Raw genomic sequence first — 14039 nt, 5'->3', positions numbered from 1 at the left:
TAAGGAAAAAGAAACTAGCTTTTAAATGTAGGCCAGGCGCAGTGGCTCATGCCTATAATCCAAGCACTTAAGGAGGCCAAGGTAGGCAGATCACTTGAGTCCAGGAGTTTGAAACCAGCCTGGGCAACATGGCGAAACCCTATCTCTACTAAAAATACAAAAATTAGCCAAGCGTGGTGGTGCACGCCTGTAATCCCAGCTGTTCAGGAGGCTGAGTCTGGGAAGTCAAGGCTGCAACGAGTCGAGATCGCACCCCTGCACTCCAGCCTGGACGACAGAGACAGACTCTGTCTCAAAAAAAATAAAAATAAAAAATTAGCCGGGCGCGGTGGCTCACGCTTGTAATCCCAGCACTTTGGGAGGCCGAGGCGGGTGGATCACGAGGTCAAGAGATCGAGACCATCCTGGTCAACATGGTGAAACCCCGTCTCTACTAAAACAACAAAAAATTAGCTGGGCATATGGTGGCGCATGCCTGTAATCCCAGCTACTCAGGAGGCTGAGGCAGGAGAATTGCCTGAACCCAGGAGGCGGAGGTTGCGGTGAGCTGAGATCGTGCCATTGCACTCCAGCCTGGGTAGCAAGAGCGAAACTCCGTCTCCAAAAAAATAAAATTAAAATAAAATAAAATAAAAATTTAGACTCATACAGATGGAGAGGAGAGCTGATGGAAAGAGCCGGGGCTGGAAGTCGTGGTCAAAAGGTTGCTGTGTGTGCTTCCCCACTTCATCATACCCAAGTTCCATTCCCTCTGCTTTCCAGGAGAACCGTCACAGCAAACGCTGAGTGCTGACTCCACACCAGGAATCTTTAAACGCTTAGCATGTACTCCTATCTCACACCATCCTCTGGAGGGAGGTAATCCCCATTTTCAGACAAAGGTACTGTGCAGAGAGGTTAAGTAACTTGCCCAAGGTCACACAACTGGTGGCAGCAGATGTAGGATTCAATCTCAGGCCAGCTAGTTCGGGTAAGAGTGATGCCCCTCCAGCCTCACTGCTCACAATCTCCAAGGAGGAGGAGAAACCCCCCTGTCATTTCCCACGACCTCATGAAGGTGAGTTGATGAATGTAAAAAGTGGAACAGGCTCCTGGCACTTGGCACTTCTGCCTGGGCTCAGGGCCACACAGATACCTCCAGCTTAATCCCACCCCAAGGCCGCTGCCTCTGCTCACCCTGAGGGTGGGGTGGGAGCAGCAGGTGAGAAGGGGGGCTGGGGATCCTGCTGCCAGCCCCGAGTCAGCCAGGCCTGGGCAGGACTACCAGAGGGTCATTTCTGGACAGTTCCGTGGTGACCTCCTCCACAGGGGAGGAGTCAAGTGTCCCAGACACCTAAAGTGCCACTTTGGAGACCAATATAGAGATGGGAAAATAAACAAAGCTGAAATAGCCCGGGAGCTTAGGCCCAGAAGGGGCATGGAGAGAAGCCAGCTGCCCCCGTGGGTGGAGCTGGTGAGCAGACGCGGCTCCCATTTCCCTTCCCACAGGCGGCTCTCGCCAGCCCTGCCCCTGCTGCGGCCACAGGAACCAGAACCTGTCACTGCTCCAGCCTGGCCGGCTCAGCCCTTCCAACCCTCAAAGCATCAGGCCCAGCCCCCAGCTTGAGGCAAATGGGTTTGCTGTCCCCATTTTACTGTTGAGGAAGAACAGCCCTGAGAGGAACGACAGCTCTGGGCCCAGTCTCAGGCCACACAGCTAGGGGTGGTGGGAAGGGAGACAGGACTGCAAAGAAGGCAGTGCACATTCTTCCCTGCCTGTCCTGGCCGTCAGCCCCCACCCCGAGGACCCCCACCTCCAGGGGACAGAGCTGGGCCCTCAGTGCAAAGCCCTACCCTAACCTTGCACCCCTCAGAGAATACAAACGGGGTCGGAGCTCTCCTGCCCACGGGCCCATCTCTAAGCTTCTTAAAGTGGGACCAAAAGTCTTTATAGAATCACAGGGGAGTCAAAACACAGATTCTTACACCTTACGCAGAGCTGCCAAGCAAGTCCCTTGGGTGGTGCCTAGAAATCTGCATTCCAACAAGCCCTCCCTACTTGCCGGTGTCTGCTGCATCCTGTAGGGTGGGAGCACGGGGCGGGGTGCCTGTGCCGTCAGCACCGTTCAGAGCAACCGGCTACAGGGCTAGATTGCAGGGCTTGATGTCTGCCTCTGTCCGTGGGCTCAGGGCAAGTGGGGCAGCCTCTGTAAACATCAGCGTCCCTATCTGTATGATGGAGATAGTAACAGCCACTCTTTCTTTTTTTTCTAAAGATGGGGTTTCACCATATTGCCAGGCTGGTTTTGAACTCATGACCTCAGTTGATCCACCCACCTCAGCCTCCCAAAGTGCTAGGATTACAGGCGTGAGCCACCGCGCCTGGCTAACAGTCACTCTTTCACCAGGTGGCTGTGACGATTAAAAAAAGTCAGGCACACACACGCGCGCACACACACACACACACCCCCTACAGGCACAGTCTGGCCCTCAGTGAGACCCTAATGAAAAGTGACCACCATTCTTATCTCTCCAGATCCCTGCCCGGGAACCCGGCAGGCCAGGCCTCTGGGAAACAGGGGGCACAGGCCAGGGACAGGAGCCCCCAAACCCAGAGTGTGGTGCCGGCTTCCCCTGTGGGGAGCAGAAGCAGCCCCTGCCAACAGCAGGCTCTGCCCACCTGCTGCCCATCCTGGCCAGGGGGAACCACGTGGAGTGCTTCCTCCTCAAACCCCACCCCTCCGGGATCAGGTGCCAGGGGCAAAAAGAGCTGCAGCCATGGCAAAAAGAGCTGCAGCCATGCTTTTGTGGGACTGACAAAGGCTGAGGGGTTTGAATTTCTCCCCTGAGAAGGGGAGGGAGGGTGTGTGTGAGTGTGTGCGTGTGTGTGAGTGTGTGTGTGAGTGTGTGTGTGTGTCTGTCTATGTCTGTCTCTCTCTCTCTCTTTCTCTCTCTCTCCAAAGACCTGCCACCTGCTCCCAGCTCCTTCTGAGCCCCTCCACCCCGGCCCCCATGGCCAGGGAATCTGAGGCAGGAGTTAGGGCCTGGCAGGAATCCGTAAAATCTGGCCAGGAAGCCAGGCCCCTGCCTCCTTGGCTGACAGCAGGCCATGGTGTTCCCAGCAACTTCAGCTTCTGCCACAGGTGAAGGGTGGCAGTTGTGAGCTGCTGCTGCCCGGTCTGTGGGCCTCAGGCCGTACCACGGCTGTGCAGGGTCAGGGGCCCCACGCTTGGAATGCAAGACCAGGGCCCAAATCCTGGATCCTCAGTCACCCGCTCACAGTTCCCTCATCTGTAAAACAGAGACAGTGGGTCTTCTACCTTCCCCCAGAGCCGAGTCAAGGGTAAACAGGGAAGTAACTAAAGCCATTTGCTCAACTATGCAATTTCTTCCTTTCCCTTTTTTTAGGGACAGGGACTCACCCGTCACCCAGGCTGGAGTGTAGTGATGCCATCATGACTGCAGCCTCCAACTCGACAGCTCAAGTGATCCTCCTGCCTCAAATTCCCAAATAGCTTCAACCACAGGTACACACCGCCATCCCTGCTAGGTTTTTTGTTTGTTTGCTTTACAGGGACCAGGTATTGCTATGTTGCCCCGGCTGGTCTCGAACTCCTGGGCTCAAGTAATCCTTCCACCTTGGCCTCTCAGAGCACAGAGATTACAGGCACGAGCCACAGTCCCCACCATAAACTACAAAACTTCTCTACAGCATAAAGAACTATCATGTTTATTATTAAGGTAGAGACTGTTCCTTAGGGAGTGGAGAGTCTCAGGGTGAGACAGCCCTGCATTCAAATCTGTCCGCGTCTAATTTCTCTTCTCTAAAGGGAGGGATCCTACAGCTGCACGGGACTGGGTACGATTAAAGGAGCGCACGTTAACATTGTTATGGCCTCTCCTCCTACCCGCAGGACCTCAGCCAGTCCCTTAACGTCGCTGGGCCTCAGTCGCCTCATCTGTTAACAACGGGGAAGACAGCACCTTCCTCACAGGTCAGCTGGGAGGATTCCCAGAGAGGGTGCATGGAAAGCCCAACACAAGGTAGGGTCGCTTCTCCCTGATGGACGGACCCAGGCTGTCAGTCAAGATCAGGCAGCAGGAGTCCCCTCCAGAGGAACCTCGAGAGGCCCCGCTGTGGCCCAGTGGAACTTCTGCAGTCTTCTGCTGTTCTGGGGCACCTGCCCGTGCAGTAAATTCCTCTACAGGTATTCTCTCGCGTAATTCTTTCATCTGCTGAAGCCCCCACCACCCCGCACCCCCATCACCAGGTTTGTCCGGGAAGCCCTTGCACCCCCAGCCAGGGCAAGTCAGTTGTTCTGTTCTCAGGGCTCCAGACCCTTTGCTTATTCTTCAGTGTCCCTGAGGACTGGAACCCGTCCTCCCCATTACAGGGGCACACACCTCCCACTCAGTAGGGCTCTAGAAAGTCAAGCCAAAGGAGACAAAGGCAGGACAGCCCCCCTCCCCAAGGCAGAGCCCTTCACACCTTGCCCACCAGGGCGTGGAGGTTTGGGACGTGGCTATAGAGGGTGAGCTGCACAGCCTCAGAATGGCATGACCTGGAGGGGCAAATTCCTTGGTCCTCCCAAACCTGTCCTTTGTGGGTGAGTGTGAATGGGGAAGAGGGAGGGGAGAACAGCTTCCTAGAGGAGGTGGGCTTTAGGGAGCCCCAGAGCAGGCTCAACAGACACCCCCACACCTCTCCAACACCCTCTAGGTAGGAACCTGGGGAATGCTCTGCCCTGCTCCTTTGATAAAGTCAGGGGTGGGGGCCGAGAGTCAAGGCAATGCCCGGATTGATTTCAGCACCTCAGCCTTGCAGAGTTACCGCAGGGGGAAGGTGCTCTTGCCAAACGCCCGGCTTACAACATCCCTCCCCAGCATCCCTGCCCCCACAGCCCCTCACCTGACTCTGGAGCTCACTCTGTTGCTTGAGGCGAAGGTTTTCCGGGGTGTCGGCCACCATGGTGAAGGACTGCTTGGGGTAGTGTCTGCAAGAAGCAAAAGAAGACTCAGGGTCACTCTGGGGAAGGGGCAGGAGCCACTGGGCTTCTCACAGAGCGCTCTCTCCTGGGAACTACCTCCTAGGCCTGGGCAGCCCCTGCCCCGGCCCCACAGGGAGACCTCAGTGTCCACTGCCAACGCCAAGGGGGAGACAAGCATTTCTCAGACTCAGCTGGGACTGGCTGACCTGGGAAGACACAGCAGGCATCAGTGGCAGGCCGGCCAGGAAAGCTGTCTGAGCGAAAGGATGGCCATCAGGACACTCTCTGAGGGTTGAAGGTCACCCTTGTCTGGGGATAATCCATGCCCTAGTGCCTACCACACACAGAACTCGAGTCCACTGGGCCCGACTAGGGGAAGATGGGCACAGGTTCAGCTAAGACCAGAAGTGGAGACCAGCCATGCAGAGGAGGGTACAGGGAGACAGAAAAAGAAGGGGACGGCCAGGTGTGGTGGCTCACTTTGAGAGGCCAAGGTGGGCGGGTCACAAGGTCAGGAGTTCAAGACCAGCCTGGCCAACATGGTGAAATTTTTTAGTCTCTACTAAAAAATTAGCCAGGCGTGGTAGCACACGCCTGTAATCCCAACTACTCAAGAAGCTGGGGTAGGAGAATTGCTTGAACCCAGGAGACAGAGATTGCAGTAAGCTGAGACCACGACACTGCAACTCCAGCCTGGGCAGCAGAGCAAGACTCCATCTCAAAAAAAAAGGAAAAAGAAAAAGGGACACACATATCCAGGGGGACTTCCTGGAGGAAGTGGTGATAGAGAAAACACAAGACCAATGTGGTGTTTCAAAGGGTGAACAAGGTCCAACTTCATTTCAGGGTCAGTGGGAAGGCCAGCCTGAGGACGAAAAAGGAGGTCACCTGCGGGTGACAGGTAAAATACAGGTTGAATATCCCTTTTTTTTTTTCTTTTTTTTTGAGACTGAGTTTCACTCTTGTTACCCAGGCTGGAGTACAATGGCAGGATCTCGGCTCACCACAACCTCCGCCTCCTGGGTTCAGGCAATTCTCCTGCCTCAGCCTCCTGAGTAGCTGGGATTACAGGCATGCGCCACCATGCCCAGCTAATCTTTTGTATTTTTAGTAGCGACGAGGTTTTTTCACCATGTTGGCCAGAATGGTCTTGATCTGCTGACTTCGTGATCCACCCGCCTCGGCCTCCCAAAGTGCTGGGATTACAGGCTTGAGCCACAGCGCCTGGTGAATATCCCTTATTAAGGGACCAGATGTGTTTTAGAACAAGATGTGTTTCAGATTTTGGATTTTTTTCAGATTTTGGAATATGTGAATATCTATACAGAGACATCTTGGGGATGGGACCATTTCCTATACACCTCATACACATCATACAATATTTTAAATGACTTTGTGCATGAAACATAATTACTGACTGCTTTTTGACCTGTGACCTATCACACGAGGCCCGCTGTGGAATTTTCCCTGTGGCCTCATATCAGCACTCAAAGTTTTCTATCTTAGAGCACTTCAGATTCTGGAATTTTGGATTGGGGCTGCTCAATCTGTAGTAACAACAGTGGCTCACGCCTGTAACCCCAGCACTTTGGGAGGCTGAGGCCGGCGGATCATGAGGTCAGGAATTCAAGACCAGCCTAGCCAACATGGCCAAACCCCGTCTCCACTCAAAATACAAAAATTAGCGAAACGGTGGTGTGCACCTGCAATCCCAGCTACTCGGGAGGCGGAGGCAGGAGAATTGCTTGAACCTGGGAGGCAAAGGTTGCAGTGAGCCAAGATCGCCCCACTGTACTCCAGCCTGAGTGACAGAGAGAGACTGTGTCAAAAAAAAAAAAAAAAAATAGTGAATGTTCGCCCTGTGCTAAGGGCTTACGTGCTCTAGTTCACCAAATTCTCACAGCCACCGGGTGTAACTGGTACTCAGTGTACCCCTTTGACAGATGGAAGAACTGAGGCCAGAGAGGTTAAAAAACATGGCCAAGGCACACAGGGATCCAGCTCTGCACCCAGACAATCTCTTCAGTTCATGCTGAACTAAGCCGCCCAATTTCCAGGCCCAGGAAGGCCTGACCCCCAGCAAGACGGCCTAGCTTGGAGGTAGCCAGAGCCAGGGCAACCCTCAGAGTCTGCAGAGACCTCCAGAAGAATCTGGTCCAACTCCCTCATTTCAGAGGAGGAAACGGTGTGCTGGTGCCAGGTACCTCTCCCTTAGCCATCTTCATAATTAAGTGATTTATCACAGCAATGTATTATTGTCTCCTCTCTCCACTACTTCTCTATGAGGGGGGGGATTTTGGGGTCTCTTTTGTTCATTGATTTATCTCAGGCTCCTAGAATAGAAGGCAGTGCTCAATAAATAATTGTTGAATAAACAAAAGTCAGGCTGGGCGTGGTGACTCACACCTGTGATCCCAGCACTTTGGGAGGCCAAGGCAGGTGGATCACTTGAGGCCAGGAGTTCGAGACCAGCCTGCTAACATGGTGTAATTCCATCTCTATTAAAAATACAAAAATTAGCCAGGTACAGTGGCGCACAACCATAATCCCAGCTACTGAGGAAGCTGAGGCAAGAGAATCGCTTGAACCTGAGAGGCAGAGATTGCAGTGGGCCATGATTGCACCACTGCACTCTAGCCTGGGTGACAGTGCGAGACACTGTCTCAAAAAAAAAAAAAAAAAGTCACACCAGGAGTTGACGCTGGTACAGGGCTAGAACTCAGTCCTCCTCCATCCCCCTCTCATCATGAAGTCCCCTGGCAAACCAGCTGCAGGAGAGACAGGCAGCTGTGAGTCATGGTGGTTTGTGTGTACGTGCTGGTATGAGAATCGGCTGAGGGGCTGCATGGGCCCCAATTACTTCAGGGACTGGTGGGTGGTTTCTCCAAGCAGGAACCCACCAAGTCATTTTTAGCCCTGGATGACCACAGCCCACCACAGCTGTGAGCCCTGAAGATTCCTGACTCACAGGCCGCACCCAGGTAAGCGATGGATTGCCTCCTGGGACCTCTTCCTAGGCACATCCCACCCACGGCTGACAAACTCATGAGCTAGGCACTAGCTGCCCCTCTGCCCGGCAGCCCCTGTTCTCCAGTCGCCCACACCGCCCTCCATCAGAGCTACCTGTAAACAGGTGACTTCCCTTAAAGCCACCCACCACTTGTGAAGGGCAGGGCTCAGGATTTGAGGACTCAATCAAGGGAGGCATAACCTGAAAGGACCCAGTGCAGGGCTCTGGCCCGGCCACTGACTTAACTGGGTGACCTTGGCAAATCCTTCTTCCCTTGGGCCAGTTTCACTGTCCCAGATCCAGGTGATTCCAGCAGTCCCCTCCCCCAGCCCTCACCGGGGTCCTGGCCATCCAGGTCAGCCCAGACTTGCAGGTTCCCCCAGCAGAGGAAAGGAAGCAGATGAGGCAAGGCAAACACAGGCCAGGCAAGGTGGCTCATGCCTATAATCCCAGTGCTTTGGGAGGCTGAGGCGGCAGGATCACAAGGTCAGGAGTTCGAGACCATCCTGGCCAACATAGTGAAACCCCATCTCTAAAAACATTAATAATAAATAAACAAATAAATAATAAAGGCAAACACAGGTGCCCACAGCTGGCAACAGACATGCAACCAAGTCTGGGGTCCAGTCCCCGTGTCACCCACAGAGCCACCCACAGCTGAGGAGCTCCCTTCAAAGTTCCTGCACAATTCTAGGGCAAGGGAGGATCAACCTCGAGTCTGTTCCTGGAGACTAGAAAGGGAAGATCTCATGGCCGGGCGCGGTGGCTCAAGCCTGTAATCCCAGCACTTTGGGAGGCCGAGGCGGGTGGATCACGAGGTCAAGAGATCGAGACCATCCTGGTCAACATGGTGAAACCCCGTCTCTACTAAAAATACAAAAAATTAGCTGGGCATGGTGGCACGTGCCTGTAATCCCAGCTACTCAGGAGGCTGAGGCAGGAGAATTGCCTGAACTCAGGAGGCGGAGGTTGCGGTGAGCCAAGATCGCGCCATTGCACTCCAGCCTGGGTAACAAGAGCGAGACTCCGTCTCAAAAAAAAAAAAAAAAAAGAAAGGGAAGATCTCTAGCAGGGCCAGCAGGCCCTGAGGCCTTAAGAGGGAGGCTTCAGAGACAAGATTACCCTCCCCCAAAATCAGAGCCATTCTGCAGCTGTATGGGCGGGGGTGGGGGGGGCTGTGGAGAGGAGGGCGTCTGGAAGCAGAGGCATATGTGGCAGGGGCAGGTTTCGGGGAGAGGAGACCTGCAGGCAGCTCTGGCCCAGCACTCAAAGACTCAATTCTGAAAAGATGAAGCTGGTTAGCATTTGGTGGGAGGGGTAGAGGCATGCAGGGCAAATGCATCCTCGGGGGCCAGTCTGCAAACCCTGGGGTTTCTCATTTGCCAGAATGCACAGGGTTAAAACAGGCCAGGCTGGGCGCAGTGGCTCACGCCTGTAATCCCAGCACTTTGGGAGGCCCAGGCGGGCAGATCTCTTGAGGCCAGGAGTTCAAGGCCAGTCTGAGCTACAGCACAAGAGCTCGTTTTAAATAAATAAATCAATAAAACAGAGGCTAGCCCCTACGGCCCAAGGACCACCAGACAGGTGCACCTGACATGTCCCACCCACTCCACAGCCCAAAGCTCCTAAACACACTGCACTGTGCCTCACACACGATGAATATACAGATGTGCCCTCTGCATGGATGGGTGCCTCCAAGGAACCGAGGCCAGCAGGTCTACACTTGGCACACACCCCCCCGCACCCCACACCGTGTCCCTCTCCTCGCCCTACACCCACCGGAAGGTCTCGGGAGCCCCTCCAACATGAAGCAGGCACCTTGGGTGAGGTTGGCAGGTAGTTCATCCTCTCTTTGGAAGCACCCCTCCCCCACTCTCACTCCCCCACAGCTGCAGCGCTAATCCCATCAGAAGGGAAGTGGAGGTGAGCCAGCCCAGATGTGAGCTCAGCTTAATTTGGCAGGGGCAAGGGAGGATTTTAATCCTGCATCAGATTAACTAAAGAGGCACTCCAGACCCTCCAAGCTCCTACCCCAGCCCCCTAAGCCCAACCCCAGGCAGAGGAAGGCAGGCAGACAGCTCGGGTTATATTCCTCCTGCTGGGTCAACCCTGTCCCCTCCCCACAGCCCAAAGTCCCCAGCCCCCAGTCCTGGCGAAACGACTCTGCCTTTCCCTCCCCCTGCTTACTACGCTTCAGGTTTCCATGGCAACCTCATCTTCAGCTCCAGGCAGGAGAGCAGCGAGAGAGCGAGAGCAGAGCGAGAGAGAGCGAAAGGGAGGGAGGAGAGGTCTATGGGGGTGGTGGAAAAGACACAGACAGCAAGGGGGCCCTCAACTAAGGAGAAGCCCATGAGGGCAAAGTCAGGAGACTGTGTCTCCAGGATCTTTGTGGATAATTTAGGTGAGAGGACAGGTGTCACCGGTTTGTTTCTAGAAGCAAGGGCATGAGAACATCAGTGCACACCTCCCCCACCAGCATGCCAGGCTTTAAAGAACGCTCCAACTGATTTGACCTCCCTCCAGAAACAAGTTTTGGGAATTCTACCTTTTCCATTCCTCCCCACCCCATCTGTTACCCTCAGATCCCAGCAGGGACGGGTGGAATGTGTGCGTGGGTGCTAAGACAGACCAGGGGCCACTAGTCCCAGCTGGTGACCCCGCCAGAACCCAACCCCATGACAGACTGGGCCACGGTGAGGAATGAGGATCAGGCCTGGGTGCGGAGCACAGTCCAAAGCACAGCTGTCCTTTGTCCCATAGGCCAGTCTGTATGGGCCCCTTGTTAATCATTCCAAGTGGGTGGGCTCTCTGCAGGTGCCCCACCCACCCTTCCTCCCTGCTGTCAGCTGCTCTGGGGGGGTTTTTGGGAAAGGCTGGAGCCAGCCCTATAGGATGGCGGGGTGGAACAGGGCAAACAGGCAGCTATTGGCAGCAGCCTCGGGCTTCAGGGCAATTGACAGGCACACAAAGCAACATCTTGGTACACTGCATCCTGTGCACATTCTCTCTTGAAACCCACCACACAGCTTTGGCCTGGAAAAGGCAAGCATTCTCATCAAGCCATTTTACAGATGGAGAAACTAAGGTCCAGTGTCAAGGGCAGAGACTTGTCCCAGGCACCTCCTCTACATCACAGTTGTCCAGACAGCGAAGGGGAGTCCGACGTCACTCCGCCAGATGGACCCCAGACACACCCAGCACTCGGCTTTGGGGAAAGATGTGCTTGGCAGGTTGGGTACAAAACAAAGCACGTCATCCTTCAAACCCAGCTGTTTCCAAGCTCGGCCATTATGAGAAACACTCTGGGGCCTCTTAGCCACACCTACTTAGGAGCTGCCTATCCCTCTGAACTTTTCAAAACTATGAAACAGGCTGGGCACGTAATCCCAGCACTTTGGGAGGCCAAGGTGGGTAGATTACCTGAGGTCAGGAGTTCGAAATCAGCCTGGCCAATATGGTAAACCCCTCTATACTAAAAATACAAAAATCAGCCAGGTGTGGTGGCACACGCCTATGATCCCAGCTACTCGGGAGTCTGAGGCAGGACAATCACTTGAACCTGGGAGGTGGAGGTTGTAGTGAGCAGAGATCACACTTCTGCAGCCTGGATGACAGAGAGAGACCTCATCTCAAAAAAAAAAAATAAAGCCAGGCTAGGTGGCTCATGCCTATAATCCCAGGTCAGTAGTTCATGACCAGACTGATCAACATGGTGAGATCCTGTCTCTACTAAAAATACAAAAAAAAATTAGCCAGGCATGGTGGTGGCTTCCGGTAATCCCAGCTACTTGGGAGGCTGAGGCAGAAGAATCCCTTGAACCCGGGAGGCGGAAATGCAGTGAGCCAAGATCGTGCCATTGCACTCCAGCCTGGCCAACAAGAGTGAAACTCCGTCTCAAAAAAAAAAAAGGTACGATACAGAAGAGGCCCTGTGTCCCAGGAGTGGGGTATCCAGGACTTCTGGGTCTCCTTCCTGCTCAGTGGGACTACAGGGGCAAGGTTTCCGGGCTCACAGGTGACAGGGACGGCTTGTCGGCCACCAGCCTCACTCCCTAGTCCTGCCATCAGCCACACTCCAGGGTCAGAAGAATAGAAAAGGGAACCTGAAAGCCCAGCACCCTTTCTGCACAGAGCCTCACCCCTCCCAGGCTCGGACCCCTTCAAAAACCACAGCTTTGTGTTCAAGGAGGAGCAAAAATACATCAACAAAAGCAACAAGGAGCTTTTGGTTTTACCAAAAGAAGAAAAAAAAAAAACAGCCCCCACATCCTGCCTCTAGAAAAGGCTGCTGATTCCAAAAGCCCCTGCTGGGAAGGCTGCCCACAGGCGGGAAGGGAGGGCTCCCTGCTAACCCAGTTTCTCACCCGTCCGGCCCCTCCAGCCAAAGGGGCTGAGGTGGTGGGGATAGGAAGCAACAAGGAGGCATTGTTCAGCCAGAGGGAAAAAAGAGAGCTGTCAAAAAGATCAAGGCTAGACTTGAGGAAGAACTTACCAGCCATCAGATTGCACAAAAAATGAGGAGAGAGAAAAAAAAAAAAAGCCTGCCCCTGTCAGTAATATAGAAAGAGAAACGATCCTGCCAAGTTGAGTAAGGCATGGAAACACGGGCCTGTTTCCTCATCTGTAAAACGTGGGTGTTAGGAAGCAAGTGATCCCTGAGGCTCCAGGAGGCCTTGGGGATGGGGATTTGGGGGTGACTGCAGTGGGGGGGCTACCTGGAGGCCACGTTTGGCCACTTGGGCTGGTCATTTGCACTTGCCCTCCCCTGCCCACAGTCATTCCGAGTCCCAATTTTCCCAGTTAGAGGCAGAGAATTTTGGGGAGGAGGGAAAGCCTGAGGCCCCAGTTCGGGGTTTGCCTACTCCTGCCCCACCCCACCTATTTTTATTTTTATTTTCATTTTTACATTTTATAGAGACGGAGTCTCCCTCTGTTGCCCAGGCTGGAGTGCAGTGGCACAATCAGGGCTCATTGCAGCCTCAACCTCCCAGGCTCAAGTGATCCTCCCGACTCAGCCTCCCAAGTAGCTGAGACCACAGGCATGCACCACCACGCTTGGCTAACCTATTTTATTTTTTTGTAGAGACCAGGCTCGTCTTGAATTCCTAGCCTCAGGCGATCCACCCTCCTCAGTCTCCCAAAGAGCTGGGATTTCAGGCATAAACCACCATACCCAGCCCTGCCCCATCGCTTAGAAGCAGTTGGGATTGGCCTGTGGTGGCTCATGCCTGTAATCCCAGCACTTTGGGAGACTGAGGCAGGCAGATCACCTGAGGTGAGGAGTTGGAGACCAGCCTGGCCAACATGGTAAAACCCCATCTCTACTAAAACTACAAAATTAGCCAGGCGTGGTGGTGCATGCCTGTAATCCCAGCTACTTGGGGGACTGAGGCAGGAGAATTGCTTGAACCTTGGAGGTGGAGGTTGCAGTGAGCTGAGATCATGCCACTGCACTCCAGCCTGGGCAACAAGAACGAGACTCCATCTCAAAAAAAAAAAAAAAAAGAGCTGGGATTAAAGACAGTTTGCTAGAATCCAGAGACACATAAGCACTCAAACTTGCTTGGCACAGACCCCACCCTGCTCCCACCTGAGGCCTAGGGGAAGGAGCAGAAACATAGTCAGTCCCTGGTTCCCCAAAATCAGCGACATCTTCACCCTCCTCAGCCCTCACCCACAGCTCAAGGAAACTGGAGAATGGACCCTCAATATTCACAGTCAGAGAAGAGGGGAAAGGTACAGCCAAGTCCAAGTCCCCTCCTTTCCTTCTCTGGCCCCTGCCACTTTCCACTTGACACCCCTGGCTGGCAACCCCACCTCCTGTCAGTAGGGCCCAAAGAGGAGGGAACAGGCAGTTTCTCTGGTCCCCAGCCCCCAGCCCTGACCTTCGGGCTCCTGGACTATCTACAGGGAGACAAAGATGCAGGTTTATGGCCAGGCGCGGTGGCTCACGCTTGTAATCCCAGCACTTTGGGAGGCCGAGGCGGGTGGATCACGAGGTCAAGAGATCGAGACCATCCTGGTCAACATGGTGAAACCCCATCTCTACTAAAACTACAAAA

The 14039-nt window shown here is 54.1% G+C and overlaps 1 protein-coding gene across 2 annotated transcripts in view; it reads right to left on the bottom strand.

Annotated features, from left to right (window-relative positions):
• The window catches only part of LASP1 (LIM and SH3 protein 1), a 52955-nt gene that overhangs the window by 23934 nt on the left and 14982 nt on the right, over positions 1-14039 (bottom strand). Inside the window, exon 3 of one of the 2 annotated variants that reach the window (XM_017497246.2) lies at positions 4889-4973. The exons of the other annotated variant lie outside the window; for it this stretch is intronic. Coding sequence (XP_017352735.1) covers positions 4889-4973 — 85 coding nt within the window. The remainder of the gene's footprint in view (positions 1-4888; positions 4974-14039) is intronic. 2 annotated transcript variants of the gene reach the window in all.

This window comes from Cebus imitator, unplaced genomic scaffold, assembly GCF_001604975.1.
Source record: "Cebus imitator isolate Cc_AM_T3 unplaced genomic scaffold, Cebus_imitator-1.0 Scaffold228, whole genome shotgun sequence".
NCBI classification, from domain to species: Eukaryota; Metazoa; Chordata; class Mammalia; order Primates; family Cebidae; genus Cebus; species Cebus imitator.
The sequence above is the reverse complement of the archived record's forward strand: the minus strand, read 5'-3'. Positions and strand labels throughout refer to the sequence as shown.